We start from the raw sequence: 17,500 nt of genomic DNA, 5'->3' as shown, positions 1-17,500 counted from the left end.
GTTGTTTGTTTACAAACAAAACGCGCCCAACGCGCACCCCACCAGCCATCATATACCTTCTCATGCTCCCCTAGATGGCGCGTTATCATGCTGCACGCTTCGCGCTGGAAGGCAATTAATGCTCTTGTTTACATTCCATATCTCTTCCCGCTGGCCGTCTTCGTTCGTACGTTCGTTCGTTCGTTTGTTCGTTCGCACAAGAACTCGCATGCGCTCAGCACCCAACGCACCGACCGTTGGACAATGACCGCTCGGAACGGGTAGACCGCAATGCGTGGAGCAACATGCGGTCTCTGACTCATCCCCTCAGTTCGACAGTTTTCTAGATATTTCTCCATGCCTCTCGAAACACGTTTCATGAGCGTGAGCGCGAGTGAGACACACGGTCAGGCGCGTTGTATATTATCTTTTTTGAAAAACCACAAAATTGTGCCAAAAACGTGGAGAGGACCCGTTCTGAGGGAATGGGAAGATTTTGGTCAAACTATCGCAGTCGGTCGGTTCGAGAAGAAGTTCTATTTTTAAGTGTTGCCCATTCCTTCGGGGAAAATTGTGTCACGAGAAGCAAGGTTAGTTGCCAGAAAAAAGAATTCCATGACGTATTGCCCTGTTTTCGATTTGGTGAATGAAATGCAACATTTGCATGTGTTCGATATCAATACAATAACCTAAGTAATGTAATTGATGATGAATGTTTAATGTGACAATCAATACGAGCATACAATCTCCCATCGCCCATCATTACTACATATAAAATTGAATAACCAGCACACTCCTGACCGACTGTGTTTGTTTAGCATTTTACTATTTGTTTTTCTATTGTTGTACTAAGCAAGTTTGCAAGTACTAAGTACATCAATTTGTGCTAATTAAATTCATTCATACTATTTATTACTAAACTTAAATAGTATGTACGACGCAAAAGAACATTAAAAGCACATCTTCGCGATGAAATTATTACAATTGCTGCAAGTAATGGCATGTGCCTTTGTCCGGCCAAATACTAACGGTATCCATCAATCAATATCATGCAAATAATTGATCGTTGCATCGCTGCTCGTAATTATCATCCTTTCCAGAAGGAACCGTTCATCACACCTGGATACACATTAATCTTCCCAGTCGTTACTTACAAAAAGTGGACCTCGCATCGGACGTTCACTTTGTTCGTCACTGTACAGTGTTGTCCGTCGCCGTGTTGTTGAGTGCATCGTTTTCTCCTCCTTCTCGTGGGGCCACTCATCGTGGGGCTACTCGCTGTGTGGTAGTGTGCATAACGCGACAACCCTTAACCGCCAGCTAAACTACGGCCGTGCCGCGGCCCCAGATTATGGACGCACGTATATGCGTGCGTGAGGCGGCCGGGACTACTACCAACGCAGGCGTACAACCCAACGGCGAACAGAACACGCCGCGCGGCGTTCGAGCTCAAACAAAACGGGAACGTCTTGCCTGCCGGGGAGTCAGTTGAGTTCCGAGAGCGCTTCAGAGAGAAGCACCAAGCGAACACCAAGCAGCAAGTGCCCGATTATCGCCCATTGGGAAAAAGTACTTTATTTTCTGGATTCTAAGTGAGAAGTGACTCGAAGTGAGGCGGATTTTTTGAGGTTAAGCAAGATAAGAAATACATTGAGTGGTGCGTGTGCATAGCGCAGCTACAATTAAGCATTCGGCAAGGTGTGTAGCTCGTTGGATGCTGCGTGTCCCCCCCGCTTGCCACGGCCGGAGAGGTTACTGCACCGGAGTGGTCTCTCGCCATCGTGGTTGGTGCTCGCGGTTCGCGTTCGCGCTCTTCGCGATATTGTGAGCTGCGTTTACAAAACAAAAACAGCCCCAAAACCGGTTCCCCAACAGCGTTACTATAGTGACACACACACACACTGTGCGACGTCAGCTGATCCACGGGCGAAAAGAGCAGCAAACGACGCTTTGAGCACAGCAGCAGCTGATCAACGCAGCATCGGCCCCGAGCAGAGCAAAAGGTAATACATAACTTTCCTCTCGACAAATGTGCCCCTTATGGGGGGAGCAGAAGCTTGGTTTAGCTGTGCTCCAATTCGAAGATAACGACGGAATAAGCAAAGAAAAAAGGTCCAAACCACATCGCACGCATCGCATCGACGCTGTTGTTGGTGTTGGTTCGGTAGGAAGGAAGTCTTTCACAGGAAGTGTGGCCGCACTTTCGCGACGCGATTATACGCAAATGAAACACAAAGCATGATCGCTACACGGGCCGGTTCCGTGCGGTTCACGAACGTGGCGAACGGAAGGAACGTAACGGCTTGTTGAAGCCAATCATGATCCATCGTCGTTCGTTCGTTTGGGTGGCATGAATCATATGCGTTCAGACAGATTGGCTGGCAGCTGACCACCGTACCGGACACGAAATGGACTGGTATCGTGTCTGATGCTCCACACCACATCGTGAGGAAGCGACGATATACGGCCGACGCCGATGTCTGACGTTGTTGCTATGCACACAGCAACAAAGCAAACATCGACAAAGAAGCAGCAGCAGGGCGGCACATATCGTGGTGCTGAGTAGGTGGCATGTTACGTCGTGTGGAGAGGGCGAAAGACCAGAAAGGGTCCGGAAGCACTTTACACTCATTAAAAATTACTCTCATCCGTTGCAAAGCGATGAAAGAGATGCCTTCCGTATATGGTTTTGTTCCGTACGAGAAGATTACTAAAGTACTTTGCAAACAGATTTCAAATTCATGTTTCAAATATAATATCAAGATAGTATTCTAGAAGCATCGTGCGCCACGAAGGGTCAAAATACTTAATCTCTGCCCCGTTTCCAACGCTGGCCTGTCACGGGACTGTGTTGTTACATAAAAAAAACAGGGGAGCAGCCGCGCAATGGAAGGCGCATTCGTAAGCAAAATCACAAACCAGTTGCGTGCTCCGAGGGCATCATTCGGACAGAATTCCTACTATTCACTAGAGCCAGCCAGCCAGCCAGTCTTCCTTCGTTTTGCTGCATGCACACGCAATGCGGCATCGTCCGGTGGTGAAGGGTTTCTTTTGGTCGCTTTATTGAATAACCGAAAATACGTTTGGAGCGTTTGGTCAATATTAGACACCGGCAGGAAGCGCACACCATTTTCAAACCGAAAGAAGCAATTACCATTTGCAGTTTTTTTTTGGGAGGAAAATAGTTGGGAGTTAATGAGCTACCCATAACGATAACGAAGCAATTATATAAATGTTCCTCCTGTCTTCCGCGAGTGTGAGGTCACCTCATCAGCCGCGAATCCAATAAGCAAACTTCCCTTAGAACCGAAGAGTACCACGCCACTATAGTGCGTCACGTAGCCGTCATGTGGTCCTCCTGTGCCGCAAACGCGTGGTGTTTCATAACGCAACGTTTCGCACCACCACGCCACCACTAGCGGGTTGTAATTAGCATGTCCTATTTTATGTTTTCTCGTCTCTTTTCAGGTCACATATCGCTGGTCGATAACGACGTGCATCTACAGTCGTGTGACTGTTTATCGAGTCTTCGACAATCTTCTACTTCTTCTGCGGTAGCCACATATCGTTCAGTTGAAACCACAAACCACCAGATAGGAGCGGAACGTTATCAAGCGCATAATATAATCTATCGGATACAGAAGGCCGGATAAAAGAGGTTCTTGACTTGACACCCAAACCATAGGCGCATCAGCTTTTGTCGAGCAAGCAAAACGTGACTCCTCAGCAACCGGAGCAACGAGGTTTTCAAAGGATTAATTCAACGAACAAACGAACCCCTGGAGCGCCTGGGAGACGACGTGGTGTCTGTCGCCGACGAAGAAAGCCGCCACTTCACGCCCGGCTGCCGGCGAACGCCGCCAAGTGTAACGAGGGGCCTCCGCGCCGCTGTGTACCGCTCGGTGGTGGTCCGCTTCTTTCCGGCTGATTGTCGACTTTATTGAGCGAAATTAATTCCATCACCATCGCCTGGCAAACGGGGAGAAAGGTTCGTCCGACCGACCGACCGACCTGGCGTGGCGTGGCCACGAGGTGTGCGTGTGTGTACCTCTTGGTTAGTGAGCTACCGACCGGCTGCCCAACCAGTGGTGTGTGCTCGCAAGTGGATCTTCACGGCGTGCGTGCGTACCGGTCGACCGTCAATTTGTTGAGGTGATCGTCAATTAGTGGAGGTCAAAGCTGAGTGTGCTGGTACTGTCCAATTGGATCGCTCGCCTCGGCTCGTGAAGTGTTCTGTGTGCAAAAGTGAATTAGAACCTACACCCGATCCTCGATCATTGACGGTTACTTGCCCTAGACCGATCGCAGTTGGCGGTTGGCAACGTGTGACATTGTTGGAATACCACCCAAAAATAGACGTCCGAGAGTGCCGAACACACAGACAGAAACACGCCTACTGCTCGCAATAACCACGATGGCACGAGAGAGAGGTTCGCTGACCGTATCGCAGCTACTGTTGCTGCTGCTCATCGCAACGGAACGCTTGACCGACGCGGCCAAGATATTGGCAATCTTCCCGGTACCGCTGAAGCAACATCAGCTCGTCTATCAACCGCTGATCGAGGAGCTGGCGCACCGTGGCCATGACATTGTACTAGTGACAACGGATCCGATGGATCTGCAGCGCGGTAATGGTACGCAGCAACAGCAACAGCAGCAGCAGCTGGCCGATCGGATCGAGCAGATTGATCTTAGCTTCGCCTACCAACTACCCGTCCTCGAGCAGCTCAACGTGGATGGGTTGGATGGGCGCGACATGCTGCGCAAGGTGTTTGACGTTATGCGTACGATCTCGGCCGAAGAGCTGCAGCATCCGGCGATGCAGAAGCTGATTAAGGCGGCTTCCAACAATGGCAATGTCGCCGATGGTGGAGCCCCTCCAGCCAGCAAGTGTTCCCGCTTCGATGTCGTCATCGTCGAGTGGTCCGGTGTTACGCTGATGAACGCGTTTGCGGAACATTTCCGCGCACCACTGATCGGTATCGCCAACGGTGGTGCCTTTATCAACGCCCATGAAGCACTGGGTAATCCGAATCATCCGATCGGGTATCCCAGTATCTTCATGCCGTTCAGTGAGGACCTGAGCCTGCTCCAGCGGATCTCAAGTGTGCTGTTCACCGTCTGGTACAGGTAGGTAGACGGTCCCACGGGGGGAATGTTTGTTCAGCTTCAATTTCCACATTTCTTTGTTCCCTGATTGTTGTCTCACATATCGCAAAACTAATGCAAAAATGGTCTAGAATGTAACGCTCAACCCTGACACAGCTGCGGTCTAATGATAGGCGGCAAAGGAAGGAGTGGGGGGGGGGAGGTTAACCTCATGTCTGTCCACCCGCCCTCCGCCCTTCGCACGAGAGCAATTATATCGTTGCGGCACAGCTACGCGCCCGGTACAGCGACAGAGCACGATCGTGCACGCCACAAGGGTTGCAGCTGGTAGTTGCTGCCCCTCATTACAGTCGCAGTCGACTGCCTCGTGCGCAAAACGTGCAACAGCATCGACGAGTCACATGCCGCCTCCAATCCCTACCCCACCTAGTGAATGAAAGTAAAAGTGAGGGTTACCTATTGACTATTGACTGGTTGAGTTGAAGGGCTCAAAGTCTGGCCCACAGTCTGCTGCAGGCGTAACACAACACACCCTTCTTACCCTTCTTGCTCCACGGGGCAGGGTGTGTGCACGCGCAAGCACTCATTTATGATAATGATTTGCGGATCTCGTCAGTGACGCGGTGGTCACTGCTACTTGATGTCGATATGTCATATCACTCAATAGTGCGAGTCTGTGTGCGTGTACGCATGTACTGGTAGTACAGGTTGTTGCTCTCGACCGCCTTTTTTGTGGTAATTTGCTATGTTTTCCAAGGTCAGGCATATCTATAAACATTTGCTGTCGTGTTGTTTATGGAAGTAACGAGCAAATTGCTTGTAGATAGCTGATAAGCAAGTTGATAGCACACACACACACACACACACACACACACACTCTGGAGCGTGATGTTATACCGAGCGATAATTCGTTTGCCAACCAAAGAGGATCAAGGTACAAGATCAGCTCTCGATGATCAACGAAATCTCTGCGATAAGAGAATCACCTCCATTACCTAATCGACTTGCCCCATTTAAAGCTCATTTATCTCAATCTTCCTTATCGCTGCGCTGTTATCACTGGGAAGTGATGAATCTGGCACACTCTTCTCTCTATCCAGTAATCAGGAAGAAATGAAATGACGAGGCGCAAACGTTTCCTCGTTGGCCTCGTGTGACCTTGCAGTGGGTTGCCTTTCCCGTAAAACCAAAACAGCGAAGGATTAGATTGTGTAATGAACATATCGCTCTCGCTATTACGTCTTTCACAAGTCTGTCCCTCTTTCCCAACGATAAGCATGTCTGCGCTGACGTATGGCGGACGTTATCTGCAGACAGGAATGGAGCAAAACATATTTTTGCCACGCAAACTAAAGAGGAGCTTAGTCAATTGAAAAGCTGATAAGCGTGAAGCACTTCATGCTTACTGGCAACCCATGGAAGTGATTAATAATTAGGCAGATGGTAGGCCCGAGCGTCAACGATTTGCGTCAGCAGGGGGTTTCAATGTAGTACAATGTGTTTCCCGATGCTCAACTAATGCTCTCTTTCCTCTTCTCGCCTCATTCTCAACCCAGGTTCTACTACTACACCGAAGAGATACCGGCACAGAACGCGATCGCGATCAGCAACTTTGGTGACACCATCTCCGATCTACGGCAGATCGAACAGAACGCCGATCTGCTGCTGATCAACTGTCACCAGGTACTTGGGAATGTACGCCCGGTTGGTCCGGCCACCGTACACCTCGGTGGTATCCATCAGCGAGCTTCAGCGGCAGGACAGCGACGACGACTTCCGGACGAGCTGAGCCTATTCCTCGAACAATCGGACTCGCCCATCGCTTACGTCAATCTGGCCGCACCCTTCGGTGGGATGGCCGGACGGGCTCGCATCGAAAAACTCGTCAAAACGCTCGAGCAGCTCGAGGTGGCCAGCGTCTGGTCGCTGAACGAGAATAGCGTCCCAATCAACACGTCGGCCCGGATCTACCAATCCTACAGCGTACCGCAGGAGGATGTTCTAGGTGAGTTCAACTAGACCAAAACATCTTGGCAACACCGCTTGGCCTATTCTGCAAAGTCGTCCCTGAAGCCGTCTTATTAGATGAGGAGCAAAACTGCGCAGTTACCAGATACCCGAAACCTTGAAAAATCACGTCCAATGTACCCGTTCCGTTCCGTTATCCTTTTTCCCTCTTGTTTCATTCTTCTTGCTGCCCACTCACAGTCATTGAAGATCAAGGGGCACACACGCACACAGACACATTCACACAGTGAGACAAGTTCTAAATCTATCATTTCGCTACTGCCTCCCCCCCCCCCGGTTCGTACTCAGCTCGGGACCGAGAGGGTCAATATATTTTGCTCGCCCGCTCGCGTGAATATTAATGACTTCCCGGGTTCGCCAATTGAGTAGCGTGGTGCGGGTGTGTGGGGCGGTGAAAGAACCGCTCAGTTAGCAAACGGCGCCCCCTGGTTTCGTCTGTGCCCGGCCGGCCAGCGGAATGCCATACTACGTCCGATCAAAACAAAAACAAGATTAGATAAACCTTGAAGCATGCGAAGTACTACAGTGAGAAGTCGGGGTGGTGGTGGTGACGAAGAAGGTGTGCTGCTGGCACCCGTTTAGGAGCTCGGTCCGCGCCTCCTCGTCATCAGCCAATCACAACACGATGACGACGTAAATGCGCGTACCGCTCGGTGGGGGGCTTGCCAGACAACAGGGTTCGCTTGGCATGACGTGGGGGCTCGTTCGCAAGTGCGCAAATGTTGATAGAATAATGTGTGAGCACGTTTCGTGGTGCTTCAAGGGTGGTAGCGGAAGTAGACCCAGGGTACCGGGTATGAAATACGCTCGTCAGGAACAACGTATTTGTGCTAAATTGTAGTAAAAACGTGGTGGCAATGCACATTCACGTTGCTGAGCATGTGTGTTGGCCGGGTGAGGGAAGGAGCGCACTTCATTGATAAATGCACCGAGTTGTGGGATAAGTGGGCAGCTGGAGCAACAACAGCAACAACAAGTTGCGAACGAAAACGTCATACTGTGCGCCTTCCAACCCTCCCCTCGTAGGGTGGCAGACGAGAGGCGAAGTGAAGTTAGTGACGGGGTTGTTGTTTTGCAAAACGGAGCTTGTTTACGCCGTTTGCGGTTTGCGATCTAAACAACACTGATCTTGACATTGGATATTTGCACTTCCTGTTTTGTGGCGCACTGTTTTTAACTGCGAAAAGATTCGATTTTTCATGCTTCGTTCCTTTCCCCAAAACCAAAATAATGTTTATCAATTATCTAATCGTTCTTTTTCCGTTTCCGTACAGCGCATCCCAAGGTACGCCTCTTCATTACGGACGGTGGTCAGATCAACATCGAAGACGCCATCCAGCACCGGGTGCCGGTGGTTGGCATCAGCTACTCGACCTCGTACGAGCACTATTTGCGCCAGATCGCCAAGTATGAGGCCGGTGTGATCTCGCTGATCGACTTCGAAACACAATCCACCATCATGGACAAGCTGCGTGATGTATTCACCATCGAAAGGTAACAGTTCTCTGTTCGTCTCTTTCGACTTGCCAGAGAGATTAACATTGATCTTTTCATCTCCCCCCCCCCCGTTCCAGATACCAAGACAATATGAACCGACTGCAGCGACTGGTGAACGATCAACCGCAAACCTCGATGGAGCGTGCCGTTTGGTGGATCGAGTATGTTGCACGCAACGGTGGAGCCCAACAGCTACGCATGCGCCAGCTAACGTGGTTCGAGTATCTGATGATAGACGTGCTGCTAACGGTGGCTGTCCTCGCCAGCCTGTTCGGGTTCGTCGTCGGTTACCTCATCTTTCGAGCAGTTCGCTACTCGAAAAGCTTACCGACGGAAATGGTTACACGCGGTAGCCGCAAATGCAAACTGTTGTAGGTTTGCCGAGAATAGTAAAGTGACAGAAAATTATCACAATTCGCTGATAACAGAAATGTTCTCCTCCCCACCCCCTCAACATACCCTTGTAAAGTCTGAAACGTAGAGAACGATGATGTTGATTGAAACTTGTAATCAATGCGAGAACGAATCTTTGTAAATCTTTGAAAGGAGTGAAACAAACAACCCAGTTCTGGTTGGTTAGTGCATAAGAGCATTGTGATATTACCGATATAAGCAGTACCTTGTACCAAGTAGCGAGAGAAGGTGTGAGTGTGAGAAACCCACCCATATATGCAAACAGGACAGTAAAATTAATGGTTTGCTAATCAACACTGTAAATCGGGGTTGTTAGACTTCTTTTTTATGGTTCGAAATGTATAAATGCAGCTGCATTTTAATCGCGAAACATAATTCCTCATCTCTTCGCTAGTAACTAATCAGTTGGCAGCTGCGTTGGGCTTCATTCCCCCCAGAGGGGGGATTACTTTCTCCTCATTTTTCCTTCTTCACGCACTGCACTTCTACCCGGAGCCGGACCCGAAATGCGTTTCGGAGGAATATTTTTCAAAGCACGGCTCCGTTAGCGAGAAGCACGATACGATAGCAGGGACAAGATAAAGTGGCGGCACGCCAAACGATCACGCACCGACGATTGTGCTTTTTCGGAAACAGGGAAAATGCATCGCCGGTGGTGGTGTGCATCACCGCACACGCCACCCCTAACCACCGGTTCTTGGCAGCGCGTTTCACATCATCGCCAATTAGTCTGAGTAGATAGCGAGGAATTAATTTTTCTCACAACCATCCCCCCTCCCCCACGGTTTTCTTTCCCCGAATTCAAAACGATCGTTCACATTCAGTTACAGTCGATTTGGGGTATAAATATTCAGCACCCGGCCGCTCGCTCGATCCCTTAATCACTGCGTGATGGCCACGATGCAGCACAGACGCTACTGCTGCTGGTTGCTGCTGCTGCTGTTTAACATATTTTGGAAAATCATCACTTTCCAACTCGGAACGAACCTGGTGCACAGTGCACCATGCACGTGTCGACAGTAAATCGGATTACGCACGGATAAGTGAATGAGGGGAACACAACCGGTTCAGGTTTAATCCTCTCTATTCCTTTGGGCGATGAGTGGCGACAAACAACCAGCGGAGCGTTAAAGAAAAAAGGTTTAAAACCATTCGCAGCCGCATCGTATCATCTCTCGAAAGCAGATAAAGTGCATCATAATAGAGATTTTCGATCGCATTCCGAACCCTAACCAGCGGAACAACATATTAAAATGTAAAAATGCGATCAAACGCATGCCCGGCTGACATCCTACATGATTCTCCTCCTCCTCCTCCTCCACCTCTTCCTTCTGCCAGGCTAATCAATTTGTCGTCTATTATCGTCCAGCAGTAGCCGAACCGAACGAACCGAGCCTGTTCGAACACAAGTTTCACAACACATTTAACCATTAGGAGCCCGTCAGACGCGCGCCCCTGAGCTTGGATCGTGCTCCAACCACTCCGAAACGGGCTAGCTATCATGCCACCGTTAAATGATCTTGTCTTACAAGGGTGGCTGGCGCCAACAGGGAGAAAAGGGTGGTGGTTAGTTGGTTCGTTGATGGGAGTTAGCCCACGGGAGCATTTGCGTCCAGAGCGCGGCATCGTGCGCTACGCTCTGCGGTACGCGGTCGCAACGCTGCAGCATACGATAACCAACCCAGGTCGGTGAATCAATGCCTTTTGGGAGGGAGGGGTGCTCGACCACCCTCCTTAAGCGCCCCACCAGAAGCTTGTTTTCTGTGCTTCCGTCCGCCCCTTGACAGGATTACGTTGGACGAGCAAGCGGAGCGTTGCAAGCGGTTTGAAAGCGAGAGTTTCGTTGGACGATCCCCGGTGGGCGATCTTATACCCTAGACCGGTGTTTGTGTGTGTGAGAGAGGTAAATTTGTAACGAGTTTATCTTATCGCTACTCTGCTACCAGCTGCTGCTGCTGCTGCTGCTGCTGCTGCTGCTGCTGCTGCTGCTGCTGTAACTAGAAGGCGTAGGATCACTAATGCCGGTAGCCTCGCGGTAGCTGGAACCCATCAGTAATCGCATCAGTGGCGCTGTAGCAGCAAAAGCAGCAGCAACTGCTCGATGAGCTTCGTGGCATAATGATGGCAAATGATGTTCACTTTGCATTAGTTCAAACATACCATTACCACTACCATTACCACTAAGGCAGAAGACATTGAACTTTGCAGATCTTTTACTTCTGCAAACTAGTAAAGCGAAGACGGCTCGATGTCCGGCTATTAACCATAATGTTATGCTACACATATTTGATCCATTTAGCATTTGCAACGAATTAGGCCACAAATCACTTCGCAATCGCCTCGATGACGGACGGACGCCATATTTCACTTTTCCACCAGCACCGGCACCGGCATCAAACACTTCACTTGGCGCACCCACAGTTTCAATTATGCTTACACCTACCCGCCAAAACGTCTCGCGACCGCAACCACCTCGCGTTCGAACCGTTATGATGTTCGGTATCTGGTGCGTGGATCGCTATATACGTTTGATGGATCCGCGATGAAACGCGATCGCCATGTCATTGTCGATCTCAGTTCTCAATCACAATTCACCGCCAAAGACCGGGACCGGGCCCGGGCCCGGGTGGCCAAGCTTTCGTCGAGATCGCGGTGACGGCGACGACGACGACGACGCACTTGGTCGTGCGCTTGATCGCCGTGGCTTGTCGCCAGCTTTGACGAAGCAAAAATTAATTCCACCGCACTGGGAGGGGCACCGCGCGCGCGCGTGTGTGTGTGTGTGTGTGTGTAGATTGGCCCATATTCTACCGCCAGCGAACCATAAAACTTTAAACGAAATACCAAACCCAACGATTCGATGGCGACTTTTTCGCGGCCCATAAACCCGTTCATCAAATCTGCGATCGATAATCTCGCATCGCAGCGGATCGCACCGCTCGGCAAAGGGGCAAAGATCGCCCACGCCCCAAAACGGATCGTGCACTAGGGTTGGGACCATCGCTCGCTCGCTCGTTTAGCATAAAACACGTTGTGATCGTCGTCGTCGTCGTCGTCGTCGTCATCGACCACCTAAAACTAGAACTTCTCCAGCAGTCTACATGAAGAAGGGCCACAGGAAGGAGGCATGGAGGCTGCACCCTGCACCCTCTTCCAGGCCACGTTCTTGCGCACGCAACGATTGATGGGCTGTATAATGTTTATGCTCTATTTGTGCCACAAATCCATGCAAATGATAACCGACCGAGCCGAACGGAGCCACAAATCTTCCGCACCAAATCAACGTCAGCGGCATCAGTGGCCGGCGATCCCGAGAATCTAGGTGACACCACGGTATCCCGCCCACCCTGTGTCGCGCCGATCTCCGCGATGATTAGATTACGGGACCAGGGACCGGGCTTTCGGATTTTTTGATACAATAAATCGTGCCGTCTGTTTTCCCGTTCCCCGACCCCGTAAGGTGTACCGGGCGCGAACAGCTCCAACACAAACAAACACCATCTGCCGCAAATGGGGGGGAAGAGAGTGGGGAAGACGGGTCCAGAAGCCGAGAGCCGAGAAAAATCAGTCAACCTCCGCAAAAATCGATTTATCAGCATTGTCGAAAGCCAAAAAGCCACCATCGGCCCCATGGTCTGGTGGCCCCGCGGACCGATGATTTGCATTTTATGACATTCGGATTCGGTAATAGGAGCCGCTGGTCTGCTGGAAGCGAACGACGCCAGCCACATTTCGACACACAGGACACACCATAAACCGAGTTTGGAGAATAAAACAAATCACGGTAATTAATCATAGACGCGGCGTGGGCCGTGGAGAGATCCCACTGGGAACGCGGCGGTCAACACAACTCAAATATTATCAGGACGGGACGAGGGATGGTCAGAAGAAAAAAAAACAAAATCATCTGTTTTGATAGTCGCCAGGTTGTCCTTAAAACAGGAAAGGAACCGACGAGCGATGTTCTGTTTTTGGGTCGGCATTTTTAACAGCAACACTGGAGTGAATACCCTAATGAGATGACTAACGTTAATTCTGGCCGAAGAAAAGGCTCATTTTTTAACCATCGTCAACAAGCTATTTTCGTTCTTTGAATAATAAATTACACTAATTCTTTTCAAGAATATAAGCTAGTAATTTGAGGCAAACGCATAAAAATATACAGCGATTACATCAAACCCAGAGAAACGTGACTGCAAAAATCCACTATGACCATTTTAGCTCCTTGTTGGATCCCTTGGGATATCAATATCATCGTTTTTCCTTTTTTTTGCTCTGGGAAGCCGAATCAGTTTTATCAAGATTTGAAATCGAGAATTGTAGATGATGTATAGATAAAGTGTTCAAAAATTCCAGAAGATCAGTCAATAAATTTTGAATGGTTGTTTCAGGGAAAATCGATCTGAGCTTATGAGATACAATAAGTCATGAAGGAATCGCGATTAGTCACTCAGATTCCCCCAGTAAAAGCGCTCGTTTGTGGGCATTATGCAAGGTAGTTGACAACATTTCGGGAGCAATTTCCGCTCTGATATTAGCTCTTACTTACTTACTCAATTACTTATCAGCTGTTACAACGGACGAGCGATCTTGGTTTGCCACAGAAGATTCCGTCACCGCTTTAGCTTTTTTGGATATAAGCTTTTAGTTCTTCAATATTCTTCGGTTTTGCTGGCATACACTTTACTCTTCAAATAGCCCCACAGAAAAAAGTCCGGCGAACGAGGAGGCCACACATAATCACGCATAGTTCTATAGTTTAACGATTAATTGCAATGTTCATGAAATGGCATAGACGGACGTTTCAGAAACTGGCGTACTTGTTCAAATCGACTGAAAAATGACGGAGTTATTAAACATTTTAATAGTTTATGTTTAGATGGCGCACTCTGTACCAAAACTTTTACTCAACATTCTTGAAAGGTTCACGTTTCAAACAAAATATTACGTATATTGGTATAACACGTTAAATATTACGTATATTGGTCTCTCCCAAACGAAACACGGATATTCCTAAGCTTCACCGGGGATGATCATCGTGGCCGAAGCTTTCATCTTGCGTAACGCAACTTTCCTCCCATTGCAACGCGCCTTACTCACTTTCAATTCAAACCCCTCTTCTCATAAATCCACCGAAATACCACAGTCTGCGCTGGTGAAATGACGAAAATGCCACCAAAACTAAAAAAAAATGACGAATGTCTGAAGATTATCGCATTCATTAGCAAAACACCTTTTGCGGTGTCGCCGGCACCCGGTTGGTTGCGGGTGCGGAAAATGATGACCACATTCATCGCCCCGAAACCGAGCATCCGTGATGGACTACTACCGGAGCAATAGCTTCTGCTGCTGCTCTCACCACATCCCCTTCTCTACCTGCCCAACGATTGATCGATAATATTTTTTAATTGATTGGTTGGACCATCGAACCCGGGAATGCGAAAGCGAACCTTCCACAACACATTAGCATAAACCGTCCAAACCTCCAGGCTCCTCGGCTTCTGTGAAAGGATAAATCTTACACCCTCACTCCTCACTGAGTTGTTGTTGGATCTTCATCCCGCAAAAAAACAAAGCCTTAAAAGTGAGCCCAAGGCAAGAGCGAGAGAAAGAAGGACGGGCCCTTGCGCAGTAGTGTGACCATTTGCCATTTGGTTTCGCTCCCCCGGACCACCATTGATTAATTTATGTGATCGCATCGTAAATCTTGACTTTTCGTCTCAAATTTGGCTCGCTTCGGCACGGTCCCGGCCGCTGGCTGCCTCTGGAGCATTCATCCCGATCGGGAGAAACCTTAAACCGATGGATGGGTCCGCGGTCCCCGGATTCGCCCGCAAACCGCCAGACTAGACTTTGGCGAGTCAAATCAAGCTTCTAATTGGCTGAACGGTTTTCCGCAACAACAAAAAAATCGCCACCGAACGCCAGACCTCCACTGGTGAGTTGCGCGAGTTCGCGATCAATTAGTTGTGGTTTGTAAAGCTCACGTGCTAATTGTGTTGCTTTTGGTTTGGTTTGGTTTTTTTCCCCTAATGCTCGTGATCGCGAGAACTTTTTTGGGGAGAACGCTTAGAGGGTAAGGTGTAAATTTGTGAAATTCTTCTGATCTAGCGCTACTCCCGAGACTCAATTGGGGGGTGTTTGGTTGGCGCCGGAGTGTGAAATGGTTATGTTGCGTGTTGTTTCTCTCCCTGTTTCGCTCTCCCTCTCAAGGTTCACTGACACTTTGTAGCACCAACTTACCTATATCCACCATCGAAAGCCTTTTTAAGCGACATTTATATGACCATATCAGTTGTCCTGGAAGGAGGAGAGAAAGAAAACATAACATTAATCGTTAACGAAAACAAATCTGTCTCCTGTCCGCGCATCATCGAAGTACAAAAATTGAAATCACGAATCAAACACAACATCAGCATTCTGAACTCTTCCGCAGTCCAAGCATCCCGAGTGCGGTCATTATTTTGCCTGTCCCTTTGCCCCGTCTCCCGAGCTCGCGCTGCAATTAATTCCACGACAAACAATGGCCCGATGAATGCGGCAGCCGCATGCGAAGGGCGCATAAATTGCGTACCCAGCATCATAATTATCCGACGATATCGTCCATTACTCTCCTTCGAATCGATCGGGCGATCGCGATTCGGGCGCCCGGGCACGTAATTTTAACAAGATCCTGTAAAGCCTGATTAGGGCGAAATGGAATCGCGAAATACATGCGCGCGCGTGTGTGTGTGTGTGTGTGTGTGTGTGTGTGTGTGTGCCATGGATCCATTCCATCGACTCCACACCGGTACGTGCCAGTGTACGAGACACTTGGCCATTGAACTCTCTTCCCCTCTCTCTCTCTGTCTCTCTCCTTCTCGGCACACCGATCGGTATGATGGGCATTTGGTCAGTGAGCATCTCCGGCTGTACCTTTCCGGTTCACCGGTTGCCTCCCGGTCCCGGGAATGGCCAGTCACTTCCCCAGCACAGCGAGAAAAAAAACCAATATTCCGTCGAATAATGAGCGGCAGACGAACGGACGTTTGAGGAGATTGTTGTCCCCGGGTCCACGGTTGAACGTTTTGCTGGCTGGCGTGCTGGCTGGCTGGCTGGCTGACCGGCTGGCGGGCCGAGGTTCCGAGAAGAATGTTAATCAACCGGAAAACCAAAAAGACGTGGTGTGGTCCACAGGACAGGACGCTCATTATGCACCAAGCAAGCAAACAAACGCCTTGCGTTGCGTCCATGCAGCGATGATGTTCGAGATGAAGATGAGACCAAGCCAAGACAGGCCGCAGCGCAGCTCGCCATCGTCATCGTCGCTGCATGCACTGCATCGTCCATCGGGCCTCATCAGGAGAACCGGGCCGTCCGTTTGCGCGCGCATCACGTTGCGCAGATTAACACCGAACCGAACCGAACCGAACAGAAGCGCAGTCACGGGGTGCAAGCAGCCGGAAAATGATCAAAACAATTATCAGATTAAACGGCAAAATTACGATTGGCAGCAGCAGCAACAGACGCTGCACTTCGCAGCGACACACCGACACCTTGGTGCCACGGTGTTCTTAATGATGGCCACCCTTCTTCTTCTTCTTCTTGCGGAGGTATTCCCCCGGCGATGGTCCTCATCGTCGTCGCTGTTTTGCCGCTTCTTCGATGAAACAATTAGATCGTTGTCCGAAGTGAAAGCGTAAAGCGGATGGTGGTGTTGTTGGTGGTGGCCAGGCGCGACGGCCACCATGGCTGGCTGGTTGGAAGGTGTTGCGGGATGTGATAACATCTACATGTGGCCTAGCGGTTTCCGGATATTTTTGGCCCCATGCGGCCAATGTGCCGAGCGCCGTTTGTCCTCGATCGCTACGTCATTCACCAGTCCAGCATTTTCAGCAAAGCACCTGCACCGTGAGCATCGCACCATTGTGGACCCTTACATTCTCGGTTTGCATCAGAGATTGGCCGTTGCGCCAAGCATCCAGCAACACCGTGGGCTAATGTACTCGAGAACGAAATTTAATTACTTTTCTTCTCTGGCGAGCCCCGTCCGTTTTCTTTTTTTAATTATGCTCGACCGCTCGTGGCCACCTCGTGGCTTCCAGCCGGTTCAGCCCAGATCACCAGATCTAGCGGACCAGCGTCGTCGCTCGCTTGCTGATCGTCGTCATGGAACGGCGATCCGGTACTTAATCTGTTCGAGACACTCGACGCTCGACGCGCTTTGGACGGATTTCGCCAGAACTGGGCCACTGGGCTGCCCCGCGCGAATGAAGAAAGCGAGGAAGGGAAAATGGGGCGAGGGGATGACCGATTCAAACTCGTACCAGGATTACCTCAACGAGGCCTCCACCGCCGCCGCCGAAGGGGCCAAATCATTACGCGAACGGTTCTTTTCTCTCCATCGAACGGTTCAAAAGTTTTGACGGACTCCGGAGCGATCGTGAGCGTGGAGCTGGCCAGTCAGTCCGCCATTCCGTCAGTCAGTTAGCCA

The 17,500-nt window shown here is 49.9% G+C and overlaps 2 protein-coding genes across 4 annotated transcripts in view; one reads left to right on the top strand and one right to left on the bottom strand.

The window, feature by feature from the left end:
- The window catches only part of LOC125950988 (serine proteinase stubble), a 99,723-nt gene that overhangs the window by 16,264 nt on the left and 65,959 nt on the right, over positions 1-17,500 (bottom strand). For 2 of the 3 annotated variants that reach the window (XM_049679446.1, XM_049679445.1), the window contains exon 4: positions 15,271-15,327. In XM_049679446.1, the coding sequence (XP_049535403.1) occupies positions 15,271-15,283 (13 nt within the window). In that variant the 5' untranslated portion in view covers positions 15,284-15,327. Of the gene's footprint in view, positions 1-15,270; positions 15,461-17,500 lie in introns of those variants that run through there. The other variant, XM_049679444.1, reaches the window with a different exon arrangement.
- LOC125950993 (UDP-glucosyltransferase 2-like) lies at positions 1,440-9,330 on the top strand. Its single transcript, XM_049679453.1, has 5 exons — positions 1,440-1,982; positions 3,448-5,109; positions 6,645-7,093; positions 8,391-8,610; positions 8,691-9,330. Exons 2-5 carry the CDS (start codon positions 4,394-4,396, stop codon positions 8,986-8,988), a joined length of 1,683 nt encoding a protein of 560 aa, XP_049535410.1. The 5' UTR covers positions 1,440-1,982; positions 3,448-4,393; the 3' UTR covers positions 8,989-9,330.

Source organism: Anopheles darlingi, chromosome 2 (assembly GCF_943734745.1).
Source record: "Anopheles darlingi chromosome 2, idAnoDarlMG_H_01, whole genome shotgun sequence".
Classification (NCBI taxonomy): Eukaryota; Metazoa; Arthropoda; class Insecta; order Diptera; family Culicidae; genus Anopheles; species Anopheles darlingi.
Note: the sequence above shows the minus strand (reverse complement) of the source record. Positions and strands in the feature narration are given on the sequence as shown.